At 44.2% G+C, this 22,882-nt stretch overlaps 1 protein-coding gene across 4 annotated transcripts in view; it reads left to right on the top strand.

Moving 5' to 3' along the window:
* The window catches only part of WWC3 (WWC family member 3), a 108,989-nt gene that overhangs the window by 68,104 nt on the left and 18,003 nt on the right, over positions 1–22,882 (top strand). For 3 of the 4 annotated variants that reach the window (XM_070750835.1, XM_070750832.1, XM_070750833.1), the window contains exons 9-19: positions 435–677; positions 2,872–2,961; positions 6,659–7,221; positions 11,049–11,169; positions 12,150–12,224; positions 15,912–15,998; positions 16,331–16,523; positions 16,871–17,038; positions 17,571–17,722; positions 19,381–19,537; positions 19,771–19,935. In XM_070750835.1, coding sequence (XP_070606936.1) covers positions 435–677; positions 2,872–2,961; positions 6,659–7,221; positions 11,049–11,169; positions 12,150–12,224; positions 15,912–15,998; positions 16,331–16,523; positions 16,871–17,038; positions 17,571–17,722; positions 19,381–19,537; positions 19,771–19,935 — 2,014 coding nt within the window. The remainder of the gene's footprint in view (positions 1–434; positions 678–2,871; positions 2,962–6,658; positions 7,222–11,048; positions 11,170–12,149; positions 12,225–15,911; positions 15,999–16,330; positions 16,524–16,870; positions 17,039–17,570; positions 17,723–19,380; positions 19,538–19,770; positions 19,936–22,882) is intronic. The other variant, XM_070750834.1, reaches the window with a different exon arrangement.

Here is a 22,882-nt window from a genome sequence, read left to right as displayed (position 1 = left end):
TTCACTGTGGTGACTCCTCAGTTTGGCTGAAGCTGAGTTGATCCGGCTGGGGCGAAGCACCTCCTTTTGCCTTTCTGCGCCCAGATGCTCTGGGAGGCAACCTCGCGCTTGATGTATGAGAGGCAGTGCGAGGGAGTCACCACAGCGAAGTGGTTTATTCCATCTACAAGCTGGCCAGAGCAAAAGGAGCCTTTCTTTTCTCTGGGCGCTGGCAGAGGTTTATTCCCTCTCCAAGCACCCAGAGAAAGAAAAATGCTTCATTCGCTCTGGACTGACAAAGCCTCCTTAAGTGCCACCGAAAGGCTCCTCTGGCAGCCCAGAAAAGCCCGAGATGGCCGGGATTAAAGGGGGAATGGCAGGAAGCTGGCTGTAGATATTTGGAGGGGAGATGTTACTTGTTGATATATTGACTTTTCATATTCCTTTCAATTAAGAGTTCTCAGAATCCAGCAACAGTTGGCTTTACAAGACCAGGAATCTTGGCCAGGAATGGTGGAGGCTGATATTGATCATCTTCAGCTTATTAAAGAAAAAGAGGCTCTTTTACAAGAACTGCAGCTTATAAGTCAACAGCAGCATTCACCAGAAAAACTGAAACACATAGAGCAGGAAAAAAGACGCTTGGAGGAACAAATCCAGCAGGCTCAGGCTACTTCTTCTCATGGTGCTGCTGAAAGGTTGAGAATGTATTGTTTTTGTAACATACCTGTCAATAGATGCTTAATGAAGACAATAATATCATTTAGTAGATATCAACCATGCAGAAGTTTATGCACTTCTTCTAATTGGGTTGTAGGCAGGGTTGGGCTACTGCCCGGACGGGGGGGAATGCAGTGGGTTAGCGAAAATGGAGCTACACCACAGAGCACCCAATTTGTACTGAAAGATGTTGCAAGAAAATACAGGGCGTTCTGCATAAGTCACGTCCATAGTGTGGTAGTAAAAAGTTTGGTACCCCATCACTGGTTGTAGGCCTGGGTATGAGTTATTGGTTGCACTTGTGGATGTAATATATCCATCTTTGTTCTCCTTGCTCTCTCAGTGGTCTTAAGCACCATGGTATCCTTTTGAAGCTGCTCCAGGAATTAGCAGTTGGGAGTACATTGAGTGCTGATTCTCATTCTTCCAAAACCAGAATAATTTCCAATCTGTATTAATTTTGGGGGGGGGGGGGAGCGAGATCATGTCCTATGACTTCTGTTACATGGAATGCTTCAATAATGATTTTTCCCCACATTCCTGTTTAACTTGTATATGAAACCACTGGCTGAAGTAATTCAATATCATAGGATAGAATACTATCAATACTCTATTAATTACAGATGGCCAAATGGGACTGTGGAAACTCTGTCTCAGTGCATGAAGACAGTGGAATCTTGATACAAAATAACAGGTTTAATATCAACCCTAAGAAGACCAAGTTGGGTCTTAAGGCTGGTGATTTTTCATCCTTAGTTTGGATCGAGTTGTGCTACTCAAGGGTGGCACAACAGCAGATATCAGCTGTGGCCTAGAGGCCTTTGCACAACTTTGTATTGTGTACTAATTGTTCTACTAAAGAAAAAATATATCAATTTTTTATACCTTTGTCACCCTAAATACCCCAGAAAATAAAAATGGAAAAATAACCCTCTTGTTTTGCTGATGTCATCATTTTATTGTCCTGCTTGCCAAAACCAATAGTAAAGAGATCTTTGATGCTATCCTTGCTCTATCTTCTTGTATTTTTTTGTGATGTAGTATACCTCAATTGTAGTACATAATCATTATTTATCTAAATGCAGTGCATTGGCAATGCACTATTAACACTTGGGCAATTCCACACAGCTGAATTAGAAGTCCTGGATAGGGAGACTAGTGAAATAATGACAGAGAATCATCTTCTTCACCCTTATAACAATGTTGACAGACTCTATTTGGCAAAGATCATAGGTGGACATGGAATTTTGCAACTACACCAGATACTTAAAGAAGAAGAAAGGCATTGGAAAAATATCTAAAGGTCAGCAAAGACATTGCACTGAAGCTAGTATACTATGAAGGTTTACTGAGTACTGGCGAGACCGAACTGGCTTACGAGAAAGACCAAATGAAGACATGTCAATGAAGGTTACAGAAAGAGGCAAAGGAGAGAGGCTAATTCTGGTTACACACACCATTCTTTAACAATAAAAACATACAAAGCCAGAATCAAAAAGATAGTAAATGCCGTCACTTTTAGCTGTTGCAAGAAGAACGCATAAGACTGATTACAAACAACAAGCATGACAAAGTAGCAACAATGGCACACTGGAATATCTCCGATGAATGCCACTTCTCTGTAGGTAAGAACTAGTGGGATCACAAAAGAGAGAGAGTAATAAAAAAACTTACAAGCTAAGGTTGCTCTACTACTTCAGGTTTCAAACAGATAAACGTCTGCCACACAACTACAAGGCTTAACAATTGTAAATAAAAAGAGAAAAAAATATGGATAATGGATATTGAAGCACCCAGAAACACCAGGGTAGAAGAGAAAGAACTGGAGAAAATCAGAAAACACTAATATCTGCAATTAGAAGTAGAATGATTGTTGGAAAAGAAAAAGACAGTACAATAACACTAGGCAATCCAAAAACATCTGGAGCACCAGTTGAACACTACCAGCACTAAGAAAATTTGCATCAGTCAGTTGCAAAATGCTTCTTTATAAACAGCTTACGTTCTGCTACAACTTTAACACCATCAAACAATATCTGACTATCCCAGTATTAAACCATTCAAAATTAGGACACCGTTTATAAAAGCCTGTCAGTTATCTGCTAAATAGTTTTCTAAATAAGAGGTACATTATACAATAATTATAGTAAGGAAAAATTTGCTTTATTTCAGGATACTTTTACAAGAGAAGAAGAATTGTTTGCTTATGCAATTGGAAGAAGCAACTCGTTTAAGTTCCTATTTATGCTCACAATTGAAAAGGTTAGTATATGAGAGAAATTGACTGGCATGTTAGAAGGAAATAATAAGACTCTACCAATATAATTAATTTCTCATTGTTTCTAAAAATACTTTGGTTTACCTCAGCAGAATAGACTGTAGAATTATCCGTTATGTCATATTGTCCTTTATCTTCCTAACAAGTAGTCTTCAACTTACGATCACAATTGAGCCCAAAATCTATGTTGTTAAGTGAGACATTTGTTAAGTGATTTTTGCCCCATTGTACAAATTTCTTTGCTGCAATTGATAAATTAGTAACCTGCTTGTTAAGTGAATCTGGCTTCCCTATTGACTCCGCTTGTCAGAAGGTCACAAAAGCTAATCACATGATCCTGGGACTAGAAGAAGTCATAAATATAAACCAATTGCCAGGCATCTGAATTTTGATCTCATGATCATGGGCATGTTGCAAAGGTTGTAACTATGAAAAATGATCATAAGTCACATTTTTCAGTGCCGTTGTAACTTTGGTCACTAAATGACTGTTGTAAGTCGAAGACTATCTGTATATGTTGAAAGGGCAGATCATAAAAATGAAGAAAGACACTACACTATCTCACAGTAGATTTTTACTTATGGAGTGTCTATAGGATCTATGTATTATGTTTGTTCAAGTATTCCTACATCCCCTTTCCCCTCAAAATAGAACTAAACTCAACCCTGACAAGACGAAGTGGCTGTGGCTTTTGACTCCCAAGGACAATTCCATCTGTCCGTCCATTACCCTGGGGGAGGGGGGGTTATTAACCCCCTTGGAGAGGCTCCGCAACTTGGGCGTCCTCCTTGATCCACAGCTAACATTAGAGCACCATCTTTCGGCTGCGGCAAGGAGGGCGTTTGCCCAGGTTCACCTGGTGCACCAGTTGTGGCCCTATCTGGACAGGGAGTCTCTGCTCACAGTCACTCATGCCCTCATCACCTCGAGGTTCAACTACTGCAACGCTCTCTATATGGGGCTACCTTTGAAAAGTGTTCGGAAACTTCAGATTGTGCAGAATGCAGCCGCGAGAGCAATCATGGGCTTCCCTAGATATGCCCTTGTCTCGTCAACACTGGCTGCCGATCAATTTCCAGTCACAATTCAAAGTGTTGGTTATGACCTATAAAGCTCTACAGGGCGTTGGACCAGAATACTTTCGGGACCGCCTTCTGCCGCACGAATCCCAGCGACCAATTAGGTCCCACAGAGTTGGCCTTCTCCTGGTCCCGTTGACTAAGCCAGTGTTTCCCAACCTTTTTGGAGCCGTGGCACATTTTTCATATTTTCAAAATCCTGGGGAACATGGGGGGGGGGGGGGGGGGGGCGCTAAAAAAAGTTTGGACAAAAAAAATCTCTCTTCCTCCCTTTCGCTCTATTTCTCTCTCACTCCCTCTTTCTCTCTCTTCCTTCCTTTCTCTCTCCATCCCTCTTTCTTTCTCTCTTCCTTCCTTCCTCTCTTTTTGTCTCCTCTTTCCTCTCTCATCTCTCTTTCCTTCCTCTCCCTCCCTTTCTCTCTTTCCTTTCTCTCCCTTTCTGTCTATCCTTTCTATCTCTCACCCCTTCTCCCTCTTTCATTCCCTTTCTCTCCCTCCCTTTCTCTCTCATTCCTTTCTCTCCCTCTTTCCTTCCTATCTCTCTTTCTTTTTCTCCCTCCTTCATATCTTCTTTCTCTCCCCCCTTCCTCCCTCTTTCCTTTCTCCCCCTCCCTTTCTCTTCCTTTTTCTCTATCCTTTCTACTTCTTACTCTTTCTTTCTCTCCCTCCTTCATTCAATTTTCTCTCCCTCCCTTTCTCTCTCTTTCCTTTCTCTCCCTCCCTTGTTCTCCCTTGGGGCTGCCTGTGCCTGCCCTGCACCACCCAACATGGACGGACAGCCCCCGGTCGTCGGTTCGTCGCCCCCCACCCCCCCACGGAGGGAGATCAGGCTGGCGAGGGCGGTAGATCTGCGTCACCAGCCACTGGAGGGAGATCAGGCTGGCGGGGGCGGCGAATCCACCTCCCCAGCCGCGCGGAGGGAAATCCGGCAGGCGGGCGGGTGGCTGCGGCTCCCTGCGCGCCCCTGGAAAAGCCTACAGGGAACTGTGCCCTGGGCCGCTGCAGCCGCCCCCCCGCCCCCCACCATCTCCCCGCGACTGCCTGCGCCGCTGCAGCGCCCCCCCCGCTCCCACCGCCAGTGCCCTCCAGCCGGGCCCCAAAGGACACTTGCCGACGACGACACGGCCAGGTGTGCCGCCGCCGACAGGGAAACTCCAGCTGGGCGGGGCGCTGCCGTGCCGGTGCCTCCGACCTCCCGGTTCCTGCTCGATGCCGCGGTTTCTGGCGTTCTCCTGCTGGGCCCCAAAGAAGGAAGGCGGGAAAAAGGCGCGAAGAATGAAGCTCTCCTTCTTCCTGCCTTCCTTCTTTGGGGCCCAGCAGGAGAGCGCCAGAAACCGCGGCATCGGGCAGGAGCCGCGGCACACCTGGCGGTGTCGGCACACCGGTTGGGAAACGCTGGACTAAGCAATGCCATCTGGCAGGATCCAGGGGAAGAGCCTCTGTGGTGGCCCCGGCCCTCTGGAATCAACTCCCCCCACCCTGGAGATCAGGACTGCCCCCACCCTCCTTGCCTTTTGTAAGCTCCTGAAAACCGCCAGGGAAATTGATATACCCTTCAGCTTTTATGATTTATATATGGTTTGTTTGGTTTGTATGATTGCTTTTTATTATAAGGGTTTTTTAAAACTGCTTTTTAAACATTGGATTTGTACACTGCATATTGTTTGTTGTGAGCTGCTCTGAGTCTTCAGAGAGGGGTGGTATTCAAATCTAAATTATTATTATTATTATTATTATTATTATTATTTATTTATTTATTTATTTTTTATTTTTTTATTATTTTATGTCTCAATTTATTCCTCTAACCTGTTTAATAGATTAATCCTTCCAGTTATTTCATGTCTACCTTTTTGCTAGCTGTTCATTTATTATTTGATAATTATTTTTAATGTATGTAGACTTTAAATTGTGCAAATTTACCTAGTGTGCTAGCATAAGGAAATACCTTACCTACCCTCCCTAAATTGTAGAAGCAGCTGTGGTCTTTAGATTCTGGGAACAGTTTTCAAAACAGCCTTGAGAACTTTCCATGGCTATAGCTCCTTCAGCATTTCAGGGAAGTATGCTTGGCTAAAATCTCTGCAGATCATAATTTCTCAATGCTTGCCTAGCTTTCTCTTTGTGACATCAAAGCTCCGCCCATGGAATTCCCTATTGGGATTCCCCACCTCCTTTCCAGCCTCCAGATCGGCCGAAAACGCCGCCGCTGATTGCAAAAACGGCGCTCCGCCAAGCGCCGCCGCCCGGCTGTAACCTTCTGAAACAGCCGGGCACGTCTCGGTGGCCACCCGAACCCGAACTTCTGGGTTCGGCGTTCGGGAGAACGCTGAGAAGCCCCCCGGCTGTTTTAAAAGGTGACAGCCGGGTGCTGCCGCCCAGCGGAGCACCATTTGCCGATCTGCGGTGGGTTCATAAGCCGAAAAAAGTTCGTAAGAAGAGGCAAAAAATTTCCAAACCCCTTTTTCGTATCACGAGGGGTTCGTATCACGAGGTACCACTGTATATCTTGATTATTGTTTTAGCTAATGAAGAGGAAAAAACCTCATGCTTTGAATCTCTATTTGTGAATACACACTTACTACTTATGTCTGTTATATTCCAGTTTATCTGCCAGTTCTTTGACAATATCTTCTGGAAGCAGTCGAGGATCATTGGCATCCAGCCGTGGATCATTGGCATCCAGCAGAGGCTCCCTGAGTTCAGTTAGTTTCACAGACATCTATGGTCTCCCTCTGTATGATAAATGTGATATTGCTGTTGAATATGGTCATCATATGCGATATGATGCAGTTTCAGTTGATTCTCATAACAAAGATGTACAGTATCATGAGTCTGTCGGATCCCCAGCTAGCAGTAAACAACGAAGATCTTTAGATACTCCTCTGTCTTTGGCATCATTATCATCAAGATCATCTCTTTCTTCACTATCACCTCCAAGTTCTCCCCTGGACACTCCCTTCCAATCTGCTTCTCGGGATTCTCCATTAGTCCATAAGTCAGAAGGGTATGAAGAAGTAACATACACAGGTGCCTCAGAAGTACTTCGAGCTCAGGGCTCTGTTTTGGGTGAAGACAAAGGACAAGAAAATGTGACATTTAAGGCTAATGAATATTCTACAAGAAATGAAGCAGGGCTGCAAATTATCAATGTTCCAAATTCTGGTGGTAAGTTACTTTTTAGCCATTTATATTTTGTTTTCATATATCAACAAAACAATACAGTGATCCCTCGGTTAGCGCGGGGGTTACGTTCCAAGACCTCCCGCGCTAACCGATTTCCGCGTTATACTGGATGCGGAAGTAAAAACACCATCTGCGCATGCGCGCCCTTTGTTCCATGGCCGCACATGCGCAGAAGGTGGAGTGACGCAAGTTCGGAGGCTGGCAATGCAATGGTGATTTTTCCGGGCTCCTCGCCGCTACCCACAGGGCAGCGCTGGCGGCAATGGCAATGGCAACCCTCCCTCCTTCCCTCCTTCCCTTCTCTCCCTCCCTCCCTCCTTCCCTCCTTCCTTCCTCTCACCGGCTTTCTTGGGGCAGCGCTGGCGGCAATGGCAATGGCAACCCTCCCTCCTTCCCTTCTCTCCCTCCCTCCTTCCCTCCTTCCTTCCTCTCACCGGCTTTCTTGGGGCAACGTTTAGGAGGCATCTTCCAACAAGTCTGAACAAGTTCCAACAGTTGCAAAGCTTTTTTTTGCGTTTGGAACGATTGGTCGAGATTTTGGCCAATCAGCAATCAGTATGACGTCATCGGGCGGGAAAAACCGTGGTGTAGGAAAAAAAACGCGGACTTATTTTTTAATTAATATTTTTTGAAAAACCGCGTTGCAGCGTTTCGCGCTAATCGAGAACGCGCAAATCGAGGGATCACTGTATAGGTTGAATGTCACAAGATACATAGGAGAGCCATCACACCACACCCACCCACCAGTATTTATAGAGGGAAGGCAGCTCAGGTCTCGCTATGTTCGCCCTAGAACAAGGACAGAGGCACCAGCCTGAAGATGATGAGTGGGACCTAAATCCTACACGGGAAGAAACCCAAATATGCCAAGACCTTCATACCTGTACCCGTGAAATCTACGAAAACAAACAAATACATACATACATACATACATACATACATACATACATACATACATACATACTTACAATGGTTCCATTGAAACAATTGGTTCTTTTCTGGAAAATAAAGATGTTACTTTACATTTTGAGTAAAACAATAAAGTTTAGGTGCTTCATTTATTATTTGTAGAATATTTATTTGAGATAAAGAATAAAGATATATAAAGAACATATACAGTATATAAAGAATAAAAATTAAAAGAAATATTTATATTGTACTATAGACTGTTTACTCTTATTAATGAAGTTTGGAAAGTACTGTTGATCTAAACTTCAACATTCATTTTTTTCCCTGAGTTGCAGAATTTCAGGGGATGCTGAATTCTGGGGGAAGAAGGGGGTGGTGGTAAATGAAAGCGTCAGATTTGACAAACTGGTTCCACTTTTCACTTAAATTATTCCTTTATTTTGTTCCTCATGTGGCACAACAGAAAAAAAGCTGTAAGTGATTCGAGATTTACTCTTTTCTTTCTGCCTGTAAAGCTCATGTGTATTTGTAGAATTTGGGTTTTGTTCTGCATGTTTAAAGACTAAAATATTTTTTATGATTTTATTTTTTTAAACTAGGAATTATTGGTTCCTAGCCATAAAGGGTTAATATTAATAGCTAATGTTAGTCATTGTTGTGTTTAAGGATCTTAAATATTTAGGAATATAATGTCTACCTAAGTTCTAATACCTGAACAGCTGAACAAAAATGTGGAATTCTAATTCTTTACATTTCTATTTCACTATCCTATATTAGTTACATGTTCACTTATTTGATATTAACTATGTTATGTTTTCAAACTTCAGCTGCCATCCCCTTATGTCAGATCAGATGGCTAGCATTTAGCCAATTAATTTAATTTAATTTATTCGACTTCTATGCAGCTCAATCCCCTAGGACTCAGGGCAGCTTACAACAATAAAAAACAATACAACAGTACAATAATAAAAAGAAGTTGAACATCAACAGTAGATTTAAAACCCTAGTATAACCCTAACAAATCCATTATAACACCCCCTCCAAAAAAAACCCCTAATCTAACAAACATACATACCTGCCAATTGCTAGTTGATCCCAAGAAGCTAAAGTGATTAGGCTTGGTTCATGATGCAAGTTAAACTGTAAGCTAGATTGGGAACTGTGAAAGCAAATTGAAAATCAAACACATAATAATTCTTCAATTATGCTTTAACCTAGGCAAATATCAGAATATCACAATTATAGAATTTGATTCCAAGTGCTCTCTTTTTAAAAACTGAAAATAAAGATACAAGAATTTTGTATGGCAATCAAACAAAATATGTAAAATTGTATTACAAAATTATCTCATATACTTAAACTTTCTTGCAATCATAAACAAAAACTTTACATTTAAAGTTATTTACATAAATAAATTCTATATTAATATATTCCTGGTAACGTTAGCTGGCTTTGCCAAGATGGGAAGCTGACAGGGTTCAGTTTGACTAAGAGGACTGACTCTTGACTTCCTAGGCTAGACTAGGAAGTGAACATCCTGAATGACAACATATTTTTTAAATTTGCGTTGTGCAATATATCGAAAGTTTGTTTACTGTTTTGTTACTGATCTTAAAAATACTTTGCATTTTCATGTAACTTTCAACAAAATAATTCACCATGGAAATATTTAAAATTTTAATTGATATGATTATCTCATTAAAAAACAGATAGATAGCTTTAAAACATTTGATATAATTGTAATTGTATTGAAACAAATGCACATAATTACTTTCAAATTGTATCAGAGTTATAATTTTGGTGTTTGTTTTCACTAGTTGGCCCTCTCTTAATGTGCTGCACGTATATAATTTGTATTAGTAGCTTGCTTAAGGGTCCTTGGGTCATTTGCTCTTGGTCATTGGCTGAATGATTATTGTGCTGTTTGCTCTGATTTCCATTCATTGCCAACCTGAATATAAATCTAAGACAAGACATGGGTTATTTTAGATTTGTTTCTCTCGTTAGTGAAAGGAGAAGTTACAGGCCAATAATACAAGTAGCATTAATCAGTCTGTTAACAATCATAAACAGAATTATAAAGGATTGTGAGTAGGTGTTGGATAGTTTATATAATCGAATGCCCCCAATTATCTTTTATATACCAGTGGACTATACTCATGTTAAATTGCTAATAGTATATACAGTGTTCCCTCGATTTTCGCGGGTTCAAACTTTGCGGAATGTCTATACCACGGTTTTTCAAAAATATTAATTAAAAAATACTTTGTGGTTTTTCCCCCTATACCATGGTTTTTCCCACCCGATGATGTTATATGTCATTGCCAAACTTTTGTCTGCCTTTAAAAAACATTTTTTTAATAAACTTTAATAAATAAACATGGTGAGTAATAATCTAAATGGTTGCTAAGGGTAGATAAGTCACTTTGTTGTGAGCCGCCCCGAGTCTGCGGAGAGGGGCGGCATACAAATCTAAATAAATAAATAAATAAATAAATAAATAGATAGATAGATAGATAGATAGATAGATAGATAGATAGATAGATAGATAGATAGTAATTTAGGGGTTTAAAGTGTTAAGGGAAGGCTTGGGATACTGTTCATAGCCAAAAATAGTGTATTTACTTCTGCATCTCTACTTCGCGGAAATTCGACTTTCGCGGGTGGTCTCAGAACGCATCCCCCCCGAAAATCGAGGGAACACTGTACTGTAAATACTTTCTTTATGTTTTGCTTTGGAAATTGGGTGAGTTACTTGGGGTGGTCATTGTCACTGATCGGAAGAGGGAGTATTATGTATTCTTCCTTTATTTATTCTTTACAAATTAAACGAAGAGGATAAATCCAATAAATAAACAAACCTTCAGTGTAACTTATCTTTACTGTTTTCCACGTTATAGCTGTGACCCTACGTGAAGATAGTACTAGAAGACTGGAAAGGAGATCCAGGCGAGTCTCAGCATGTCTGTCCAATTATTCACTGGCTAGTGACAGTGGCGTGTTTGAAGCTTTAAGCAAAAGGTCAGGTTGTGCAAATATATGTAAAACAGAATTATACTTAATTCCCCTTAATTATTCCCCTCGAATAATTAAAATTTTAATTCCCCTTAAAAATTCCCCTTGAAAATACTTGATAAAGATCTTTTTTATCTTTTACTGAATAAGATTAATGGCAAATAAAATCTTTTAATGAAGTAGTTTTTTTAAAAATTTAGTTCTTAATTTTTTAAATTGTTTATGAACATTGAAACTACATAAAAATATGAACTCTTTTCTTTTAATGGTAGTTAAGAGGCACTTGAAAATTTATTTTTGAAATATTTTAACATTTTAAAAATGAATAGAAATTAAACAAGGAAAATAAATGAATTAAAGAGAGAAGAAAAGAATAGCAGCTTACAATGAAGAGCTGCCATTTTATGAGGGGATAAGGAAACATTGTGTTGGATCCATTGAAATTTTAATAATGTTAGATTCGTGTACTTTTGTCTGGCAATGTTTTAGTGCTCTAGCACTAAAACTTTGTAATAAAATTCAGTTATAATAGAACAGAACACTACATATTAGTACTGTAGATTGAATATAAGCAACTTTGCTTTGAATAGAAAATCTAATCTTTTGAAAAGGACCTTGAGGATGTTAAAAGGTACAAGTACAGGCACAAGAGCTTATGCTTTTGTACCTGTTCCTATTTAAAATGGAGAATAGCACATGCCTCAATGTTTAAAATTACTTTTGATACTTGCCTTGTATATTTGGGCATCAACATACTAATTTTGTTTAGGTTTTTTTGCAAAATAACCATATGTGGTAGTTGCCAGTAAATAAAGTTTAGATATTAGGTTAATCACATGTGGACTTATTACATGCCATAGAATTCAACAATGTCTTTAAAATTTGAATTTTACAAATGTTTGTCATATAATATAGAAAGCAGAGGAAGAGGTTTTTTCTACCTGTTAGCTAGTATTATTGTATTAATTTTTAAAATTCCAATATAGAAATGAAGATGTTGAAGAATCACTTTATAATGATGGTGTCACTAATGAAGAGCCCAAAATGCAGGTTGGATTTCTGTGAGTATATATGCTTCAGTCAGTATTAATCATATGCCAAAACAGACATTTTATTATATAATTATAATTTTATATCGTATTATATTATTCGATTTTCTATTTATTTATTCATTCATTCATTCATTCATTTACTGCCCTTCCCCTTAGACTCAGGGCGGCTTACCACATTTTTGGAATAGCACTTTTTAACAGAGCCAGCATATTGCCCCCACAATCCGGGTCCTCATTTTACCCACCTTGGAAGGATGGATGGCTGAGTCAACCTTGAGCCAGTGGTGAGATCTGAACCGCTGACCCACAGATCTACAGTCAGCTTTAGTGGCCTGCAGTACTGCACTCTACCTGCTGCACCACCTCGGCTCTATTCTACATATAATATTCATGCATATATACATACAGTGGTACCTCAAGATACGAACCCCTCGTCTTACGAACAACCCGAGATACGAACCCGGGGTTCAGAAAAATTTTGCCTCTTCTTACGAACATTTTTCGTCTTACGAACGGCAAACCCCCCGGCTGTTTTAAAAGGTGACAACCGGGTGGCGGGGCTTCTCGGCGACCTCCCGAACACTGAACCCGGAAGTTCGGGTTCCGGAGGCCTCTGAGAAGTCCCGCTGCCCAGCTGTCGTCTCCCACCAGTACTTCTCCCAAGACAACGCGGTTTCAGCCTCCCTTTGCTCCACGCTGCTTCGCCCTGCCTGTCATCCTGGCTCAAGCAGGCGGCGGCAGACCGTCTTTGTGTTTTTTGCTGGGGGGGGGGAGCAGGAAGACCTTCCTGACTCCCTTCCCCCAGCCAAAAACACAAAGACGGTCTCCGCTTGAGCCAAGATGACAGGCAAGGGTGAAGCAGCGCTCAGCAAAGGGAGGCTGAAACCGCCGGCGGCTTCAGCTTCCCATTGCCCCGTGGGCGGCGGCAGACTGCCTTTGTATTTTTGGCTGAAGGGGAAGGAGGAGGCGCAGGATCGGGGCGGCGACGGGCGTGGGGCGAGGCAGCAGGTCAGCATCCTGGGCGGGCGAGGAGGCGCGGCTGAGCGGGCCCGGCTCAGGCTCCGGCTAGACCTCCAGCAAGACGGGGCGGGCAGTGACTGGGTGTGGTGGTGGTGGCGGCGAGGGTGTGTTTGACTCGGGGCTGGCAGCGCCTGACGCAGCGGGGAACATTGGCGCGGGAGGCAGGAGAGGACCGGGTGACCGGAGTAGCAGCGCCGCCGCCGTCGCCGCCACGCCCGGCTCGGCTTCCCTGGCTGCTTGGCCGTGGAGGCTCGGCCGAAAGGGTCTGGAGCCGCAGAGGTTTGCCTCCCGCCCCTCGCCCCTGTGCCGCCAGCGCGTCATCTTCCCTCCCAGACAAAAAGGCCGGCCTTCGGGGATGAGGGGGCGTGCTTGGCTCTGCGTCTCCAACCCCTTTCGGCCGAGCCCCCCCGGCCAAGCAGCCAGGGAAGCCGAACCGGGCGTGGAACATCGGCGCGGGAGGCAGGAGACAATCGGGCGACCGGAGCAGCAACACTGCCGCCGTCACCGCCACGCCCGGCCCGGATTCCCTGGCTGTTTGGCCAGGGAGGCTTGGCCGAAAGGGGCTGGAGACGCAGAGCCGAGCACGCCCCTTCCTCCCCGAAAGCCGGCCTTTTTGTCTGGGAGGGAAGATGACGCGTCGGCGGCACGGGCGAGGGGTGGGAGGCAAATCTCTGCATCTCCAGCCGATGTTCCCTGCCACGCCCAGCTCGGCTTCCCTGGCTGCTTGGCCGGTGGGGCTCGGAGGAAAGGGGCTGGAGACGCAGAGATTTGCCTCCCACCCCTCGCCCGTGCCGCCGGCGCGTCATCTTCCCTCCCAGACAAAAAGGCCGGCTTTCGGGGAGGAAGGGGTGTGCTCGGCTCTGCGTGTCCAGCCCCTTTCGGCCAAGCCTCCCTGGCCAAACAGCCAGGGAATCCGGGCCGGGCGTGGCGGTGAGGGGCTGGAGACGCAGAGCCGACCACGCCCCTTCCTCCCCGAAAGCCGGCCTTTTTGTCTGGGAGGGAAGATGACGCGCCGGCGGCACGGGCGAGGGGTGGGAGGCAAATCTCTGTGTCTCCAGCCAATGTTCCCTGCCACGCCCAGCTCGGCTTCCCTGGCTGCTTGGCCAGCGGGGCTCGGAGGAAAGGGGCTGGAGATGCAGAGATTTGCCTCCCACCCCTCGCCCGTGCCGCTGGCACGTCATCTTCCCTCCCAGACAAAAAGGCCAGCTTTTGGGGAGGAAGGGGCGTGCTCGGCTCTGCGTCTCCAGCCCCTTTCGGCCAAGCCTCCCTGGCCAAACAGCCAGGGAATCCGGGCCGGGCGTGGCGGTGACGGCGGCAGTGTTGCTGCTCCGGTCGCCCGATCATCTCCTGCCTCCCGCGCCGATGTTCCCAGCAACCCCCCCAGCCCGGCTGTCACCTTTTAAAACAGCCTGGGGGCTTCTCGGCGACCTCCCCAATGCCGAACCCGGCGTTGGGGAGGTCGCTGAGAAGCCCCCAGGCTGTTTTAAAAGGTGACAGCCGTGCGGCAGCGGTTTTTTTTGCGGGTTTTTTTTTTTGGTTGCACGGATTAATTGACTTTACATTGTTTCCTATGGGAAACAATGTTTCGTCTTATGAACCTTTCGTCTTACGAACCTCCCCCCGGCACCAATTAAGTTCGTATCTTAAGGTTCCACTGTACATACATACATACATACATACATACATACAAACAAACCAAACCAAACCAAACCAAACCAAACCAAACCAAACCAAACCAAACCAAGGAACACTTGTGAGTAGTGAATGTACATCTTCTGGGCTATCTTATCATTACTGTTTTAATTTATGGGAAAAAAATATGGGGCTAAAAGAAGATCTCCTCTAGCCCAGAATAGTACATCCAAAATTTATGGTTCATCACATACTGTAAATACTGTTTTTAAATGGCCAAATGAATCCGTTCCCCAGATTTGTGAGAATGGACTAGAATTCCTCATAATCTCTGCTAGTTATATCAACTTCTGCTAAAATGAAGAGGAATTTTAAATTAAATTAGTAATTCTAAGTTGCTGATATTTTAAAGTTACATAGTACCAGTGTTCCCTCTAATTTTTTTTTTTGGGGGGGAAGTATAGTGTCTGAGCAGCAGACCCTTCGGGACTGGGCGGCACAGAAATAATAAATAAATAAATAAACAAACAAACAAACAAACAAATAAAACCATCCTGTTTTGCCTCAGAGAATTTCAAAATAAAATACTGTACTGTGTGTCTATAACAGTGAGCTCATAATAGGGCAACTCTATCAATATCAAAATGCCACTTAAATAGTTGAGCCAGTTTCAAACTAGATTTTGATTTTCTTTCTCTCTTCCTTACTCCCATTCTTTTTCTTTCTCTTTTCCTTCCTCTCTTTTTTCTATCTGTTTCTCTCTCTTCCTCTCTTCCTCTCTCTCTCCTTCCCTCTCACTCTTTCTCTCTCGGCTTCTGGGCAGGTTTGGAAAACTCTGAGTTGATGATGATTTTTAAGTGAGCGATTGCTCACTGCTCAGCTTAGAGGGAACTATGCATAGTACTATGATGCTGTGATTGTAACAGTATGATTCATTATATATATGATACTGTATATCAGTTATATAAAAACAAAAATATGCCTTATATAAGCCTTCATGGCTTGTGTCTTTGAGTGGCAGTTAACAGTTACTTTGTTTTTCAGGCATGACAGTGGAAGTGAATTCCTCCTGGTCCATGTATTGCAGCTGAAGAATTTTACTGGCTTTGCCATTAAAGAAGGCTGTAAAATGTAGGTTGAGATTGAACATTATTCTAACACTATCTTTTTAATCCTATCAGATGTCAAGATATGTGATTAATTATGCACCATCAAGTGACAGTTGCATTTCTGGTCCAAATTGTGGTCATAAGTTAAGGTCTGCTTATAGGCATCTAGAATTGCAGCATTTGTATCATATTGACTCTCAAATATTATTGCTTTAGCCCATGCAAAGAATTATAGACCTTGTCAATGCAATGCTGTAATGACCATTTAAAAAGATATAAAGAAAACATATTTACATTTATTTCATATATTTAATTGATACACCTACTACATAGGAGTTTTTCTTTTCCCCCCAGACATGTAAGAATATACTTACCATCTGTTGAGTCAGGCACCACAACCACATATTGCTCTAAGGCTTTGGAATTCCAGGGTCCGTTAATATTTAATGAAGTCTTTCAGATTCCTGTACAATCAAATATCTTAAAACTCAAAGCGCTGCAACTTTACATTTGTTCACTTGGCCAGCACCAACAAGAAGAATTATTGGTAAGAGATTCCTTTCTATGAAATATTCCAAAATGGTCAGAACAACCCATTTCAGGGTTGAAGCAAAAGTTTCAAACTTAACACAGATTTTTTTTTTTGAGCTGGAAACATTTTACAATGAAAATGTTTTACTTATCACTATCAACTAGTGAAAAATCAAAGCTAATTGATTAGAATTAGATGTGAAATATCATCTGTAGAGAAATGTAGGCAATGAGGCTACTCACACAGAATGTGACAAATATTCCTTAAATACAGAAGCTAATGCTTTGAATTAAAATAAATAGTTTTGTAATAGAAACGTTTTCTATGATACATTGACACATTTTGCATTGATATGTTCACAGGGCATTGCTCAGATCAGCCTAGCTAATTATGAGAGTGCTAGTGAAATGCAGCTTTGCTGGTATCCTGTTCAGATCTTTATTGGTTCAGATTGTGAACAAAAAAAAGAACAACCTAAGCGTGAAGAAAGTGCTTTGCATTCTGTTGAAAATAAAAATATAATGAAAATGGTATGGTTACATATTTTTTTTGTGTGTTTCTATGTTTATGTGATACTTGATACTAAAGGAAGTTATGTCTAAAATGCTAGATAAATGAGGCAATTGATAAAAAGTTGCATTGGTGAAACTTTATTATCAGTGGAACTGTTTAACTGGCATTAATCTGCTGATTATGCTATAAGTGTGCATATATTCTGTCTATGCATCCATTTTGAATTGTTTGGTCATGTCTAGGTTATTTTGAAGTGCATGAATCATTCTACATGCTATATTTGAGATCTGAATTTAAGAAAATATAGCCTATTTCTTCTGGAAACTGTAGGGGGGGAAATGCAGCAGAAAGAGATACCTTTCGGTATGAAATGTCACGCTTTACTTATGAGAATTTTCCAAAGTGTAGAATATATTGTATATTGGATAATTTAAGATCCTTTTGGAACATATAACTCAATCATTGTTATTATGTTTTAAAAATATTAATTCCATCTCACATATAAATAAAATGGAAATAATTCAATCTGAACTGTCCTTTCTTATCTAGGATGCTGTGACTGTTCTTTTAGCTAGGACCACAGCTCAACTGGAAGCTGTGGAGAGAGAGCTTGCAGAGGAGAGAGTAAAACTGGAGTATACAGAAGAGGAAATACAACAGATGGAGCAAAAAGAAGATAAAGGAGAAGCTGTGTCAGAGAGGTACCTTTTATTGTGAAGAATGAATGCAATAAGAATGTGCAGAAGTTGGAGAGCCGTGTATGTCCATCTCTTGTGTCTTAAAATTGATTCCATGTAATGCTTGATATTTTGACATGAATCCTAAATATAATCAATTAAGCCTGCCATGACTTTCCCTTTTTAGCTGAAACAGACGTCATATTGTTTTAGCCTTTGTGTTGAACTTAAGGAGTACACAAATTCATATTTTTTTCTGAGCCAGAGTCTGAACAAAATTTTAAACATGGAATAAATAGCATTCTATACACTTGAAAAATACATATATAAGCAGTAAATACTTCTGTGAACATAAAGAACCCATTCTATTGATTTTGATTCCATATCTGAGGAGTCTAGAAACAAAGGTTACATATTTGTTACGATTATGATCAGACAGGGGTTGACGCCACCACCACAACTGGTGCTCTGCGTGTGCAGTTTCGGATCTCTGGCATGTGTGTAGGTGCATCCCAACGAGATTTTGCTTCTGTGCATGCGCAGGAAGCAAAATCTTGGGAGGGGAAGTGTGTGCGTGTGAGATTTCGGCAATTTTTTTGCTTCCGCACATGCACAGAACTGCAGAAAAAACAATTGCTGCCAACCTGCCTTCCATTGAAGACCTGTATACTGCACGAGTCAAAAAGAGGGTGGGGAAAATATTTACTGACCCCTCACATCCTGGACACAAATTGTTTCAACTCCTACCCTCAAAACGTCGCTACAGAGCACTGCACACCAAGACAACTAGACACAAGAACAGTTTTTTTCCGAACGCCATCACTCTACTAAACAAATAATTCCCTCAACACTGTCAGACTTTCTACTAAATCTGCACTTCTATTCTACTAGTTTTTCTCATCATTCCTTTCACCCATTTCCTCCCATGTTGACTGTATGACTGTAACTTGTTGCTTATATCCTAAGATTTTTATTAATATTGCTTCTTCATTGCTTATTTGACCCCCATGACAATCATTAAGTGTTGTACCACATGATTCTTGACAAATGTATATTTTATTTTATGTACGCCGAGAGCATATGCACCAAGACAAATTTCTTGTGTGTCCAATCACACTTGGCCAATAAAAATTCTATTCTATTCTATTCAAAGTCTTATATGTGCACATGTCCCCTCATGAGATTTTGCTTCCTGCGCAGAAGCAAAATTTTGCTGGGACGCACACGCACACACGCCAGAGGCCCAAAGCTGCGTGTGCAGCTCCAGTTTTACTACCGGTGCGGCATCCTCATCTGTATCAGTAGCAACCCGATACTGATTATGATGCAGTAAAACACAATATAGAAATCGACTTGTCTGACCTGCTCTGCCAGGTATATTAAGGCTGTGGTTACACCATAAGACCTTTTCAATTATGATGGCCATCATTTGAATATTTTCCTAGGAAAGGCTTATATTGTCTGCCTCCAATTGACTGATTTAGTTTATTATCTAATATATAAATCTTATTTTCTCTTATATATTAATACAAGAATTTTTTAACCATTGGTGGCTGATTTTAAATGGTCTGGCTGTTCTGTTTTTCTCTAAGTTACCTATTGCTCAGGCAGCTCACCAGTTACTGAATTTCATAAAATAAATCAAATAATCAATAAAATAGTTTAAAATATTTCCTCTGCAGAAGCTGGCAAGCAGAATCAGTTGATAGTGGATGTAGTAATTGCATGCAGTCCAGTCATCACTTGGACTCCTATTGTGGTGAATCATTGCAGATTCCTGTGTTTGCCTCTCAAACAGATCAGTGTATTTCTGGAAAAATTCAGGCTCCAACTTTAAAGGCAAGTAAATATAACTGTTATTCCTAAATCTTTACGGAACTTGGTCTAGGTTTTTTATTTAAAACATGAATGCTTATTTTCTAATTTTTAGGAAAGAAAGTACTATGAATTTGATTTTTATTACAAGTTGAGTATAGTAGTGGACTAATTACTTTAAGATTATTCCATAATTTTCCCTAATACTTGTGCTTTCTTTGTGAACAAAAGTATTAAGATTTTGACTGTTACTATAGGTGGACAAGGAGACTAATACAGAAGATCTTTTTCCTGAAGAAATGGTTTTGCCCCATAAAAACAGACTAGGCCGTCGCTCCCGTGGTTCTGCATTTGTTCGTAATAATACTATTGTTCGCTCACAGACATTTTCACCTGGTGCACGAAGTCAATATATTTGCAGGGTGAGTAGAAAATTTCATAGGAAAAGTCATTTGGAATGCTAAATAATTCTGTCTAAAATTTGTGCAAATGACCTATCACTAGAATACATATTTTCAATCTATCTACAAAAGCTTTTTTTTTTACTGTATATGTGCAATAAAATATTTGGATACTCGTTAAGATTTGAACAAGTCAGTGTATAGAGTTTGCTATCCTCTTCATGCTTGTGCATTCCAGCTCATATCAGCTCTAACCAGAATGGTAAAGGACAGTGCCATTGCAGATTCATCAAAATCTGGATTTTTTTATATTAGACAGTGGGTTTTTTTTAAATACAAAGTATATTCTTCCAAACCACAAAAATAATTTAGTTAACAAATACAGTGGTACCTTAAGATACGAACTTAATTGGTGCCGGGGGGAGGTTCGTAAGACGAAAGGTTCGTAAGACGAAACATTGTTTCCCATAGGAAACAATGTAAAGTCAATTAATCCGTGCAACAACAAAAAAAAACCCGCAAAAAAACGCTGCCGCCCGGCTGTCACCTTTTAAAACAGCCGTGCGGCAGGAGATAGGCTTTGAGTTTTTGGCTGGGGGGGGAGAAGTAGGACCTTCCTAACTCCCCCCTCCCCCCAGCCACAAGGAGCGGTGAAGCGGCGAAGTGACGTGGAGGAATGAAGTGACGTCCCGCTCATCGTCCGTGTCTGGCAGAAGCTTCTGCCCGAGTGCTCTTGGCCGGCGGGATTCAAAGTGCTGGGGTGGGAGGTGTCCTGACAGAAACGGGCTCCGAAGCGGCACAAAGTTATCCTGTCTCTCCACCTCCTCCCCCTGCGGCCGCCTTCCCAAAGGAGCCTTCTGGCTGCCCAGGGGGCGGGGTTAGCTTTGTGCCGGGGGAGCGGGGGCTGCCACCCGAGCGCTCTTGCCCAGCGGGAGGCGAAGCACTGGGGTGGGGGGTGGGGCTGTCAGGACCCCCCCCCCACCCCAGCATTTTGAATACCGCCGGCCAAGAGCACTCGGGCAGAAGCTTCCCCCTCATCGCCCGTGTCTGGCAGAAGCTTCTGCCCAAGTGCTCTTGGCCGGCGGGATTCAAAGTGCTGGGGTGGGAGGTGTCCCGACAGCCCCCCCCACCCCAGCACTTTGAATCCCGCTGACCAAGAGCACTCGGGCAGAAGCTTCTGCCAGACACGGGCAATGAGCGGGACGAGCGGCGCGGAAGCCTCTTGCAGCAGCTGCCACAGCCATCGGCTTCCGCGCCGCTCATCCCGCTCATTGCCCGTGTCTGGCAGAAGCTGCCACCCGAGCGCTCTTGCCCAGCGGGAGGCGAAGCACTGGGGTGGGGTGGGGGGCTGTCGGGACATCCCCCACCCCAGCACTTTGAATCCCGCCAGCCAAGAGCACTCGGGCACTGGGGTGGGAGGTGTCCCGACAGCCCCACCCCCACCCCAGTGCTTCGCCTCCCGCTGGGCAAGAGCGCTCGGGTGGCAGCCCCCGCTCCCCCGGCACAAAGCTAACCCCTCCCCCTGGGCAGCCAGAAGGCTCCTTTGGGAAGGCGGCCGCAGGGGGAGGAGGTGGAGAGACATGATAACTTTGCGCCGCTTCGGAGCCCGTTTCTTTCTTGCTGCCACTATCTCCTTGAAGGTTTTCCCAACGAAGCGCTGCGCTGGGCTCCGAAGTGGCGCAAAGTTCTCCCTGCCTCCTCTGCGGTTGGGAGGCTCCTTGGGGAAGGTGGCCGCAGAGGAGGCAGGGAGAACTTTGCGCCACTTCGGAGCCCAGCACAGCGCTTCGTTGGGAAAACCTTCAAGGAGATAGTGGCAGCAAGAAAGAAACGGGGGCGGGGTTAGCTTTGTGCCGGGGGAGCGGGGGCTGCCACCCGAGCGCTCTTGCCCAGCGGGAGGCGAAGCACTGGGGTGGGGGTGGGGCTGTCGGGACACCTCCCACCCCAGCACTTTGAATCCCGCCGGCCGAGAGCACTCGGGCAGAAGCTTCTGCCAGACACGGGCGATGAGGGGGAAGCTTCTGCCCGAGTGCTCTTGGCCGGCGGGATTCAAAGTGCTGGGGTGGGGGGGTGTCCCGACAGCCCCACCCCCCACCCCAGTGCTTTGCCTCCCGCTGGGCAAGAGCGCTCGGGTGGCAGCCCCCGCTCCCCCGGCATAAAGCTAACCCCACCCCCTGGGCAGCCAGGAGGCTCCTTTGGGAAGGCGGCCGCAGGGGGAGGAGGTGGAAAGACAGGATAACTTTGCGCCGCTTTGGAGCCCGTTTCTGTCGGGACACCTCCCACCCCAGCACTTTGAATCCCGCCGGCCAAGAGCACTCGGGCAGAAGCTTCTGCCAGACACGGGCGATGAGGGGGAAGCTTCTGCCCAAGTGCTCTTGGCCGGCGGGATTCAAAGTGCTGGGGTGGGAGGTGTCCCGACAGCCCCACCCCCACCCCAAAGATCTTCCCGTCTGCAGAGGCTGGCTGAGCCGGAAGATCACAGCGCGCGTTGCCTGCGCTGGTGAGGGAAGCCAAGCCGGGAGCGATCTTCCGGCTCAGCCAACCTCAGCGGATCAAGCCCGGCCCGGCAGCTGTCTTCCGTCACTTAGCCTCGCTGGCCGGGAAGATCACAGCGCACGTTGCCTGCAGCGGTGAGGGAAGCCAAGCCGGGAGCGGCGGCGACGCTGCTCCGGTTGCCTGGTCCTCTCCTGCCTCCCACGCTGATGTTCCCCGCTGCGTCGGGCGCCGCCAGCCCCGAGTCGGACGCACCCTCCCCGCAGTGCCCAGCCACTGCCCGCCCCGTCCTAGCCGGAGCCTGAGCCGGGTCCGCTCGGTCGCGCCTCCTCGACTGCCGCCCGCCCAGGATGCAGACCTGCTGCCTCTCCCCGCGCCCACCGCCGGCCCGATCCTGCGCCTCCTGCTTCCCCCCCCCCAGCCAAAAATACAAAGGCGGTCGCCCGCGGAGCAATGGGAAGCTGAAGCCGCTGGCGGT

This window comes from Erythrolamprus reginae, chromosome 4, assembly GCF_031021105.1.
Source record: "Erythrolamprus reginae isolate rEryReg1 chromosome 4, rEryReg1.hap1, whole genome shotgun sequence".
In the NCBI taxonomy this organism is placed as follows: Eukaryota; Metazoa; Chordata; class Lepidosauria; order Squamata; family Dipsadidae; genus Erythrolamprus; species Erythrolamprus reginae.
The sequence above is the reverse complement of the archived record's forward strand: the minus strand, read 5'-3'. Positions and strand labels throughout refer to the sequence as shown.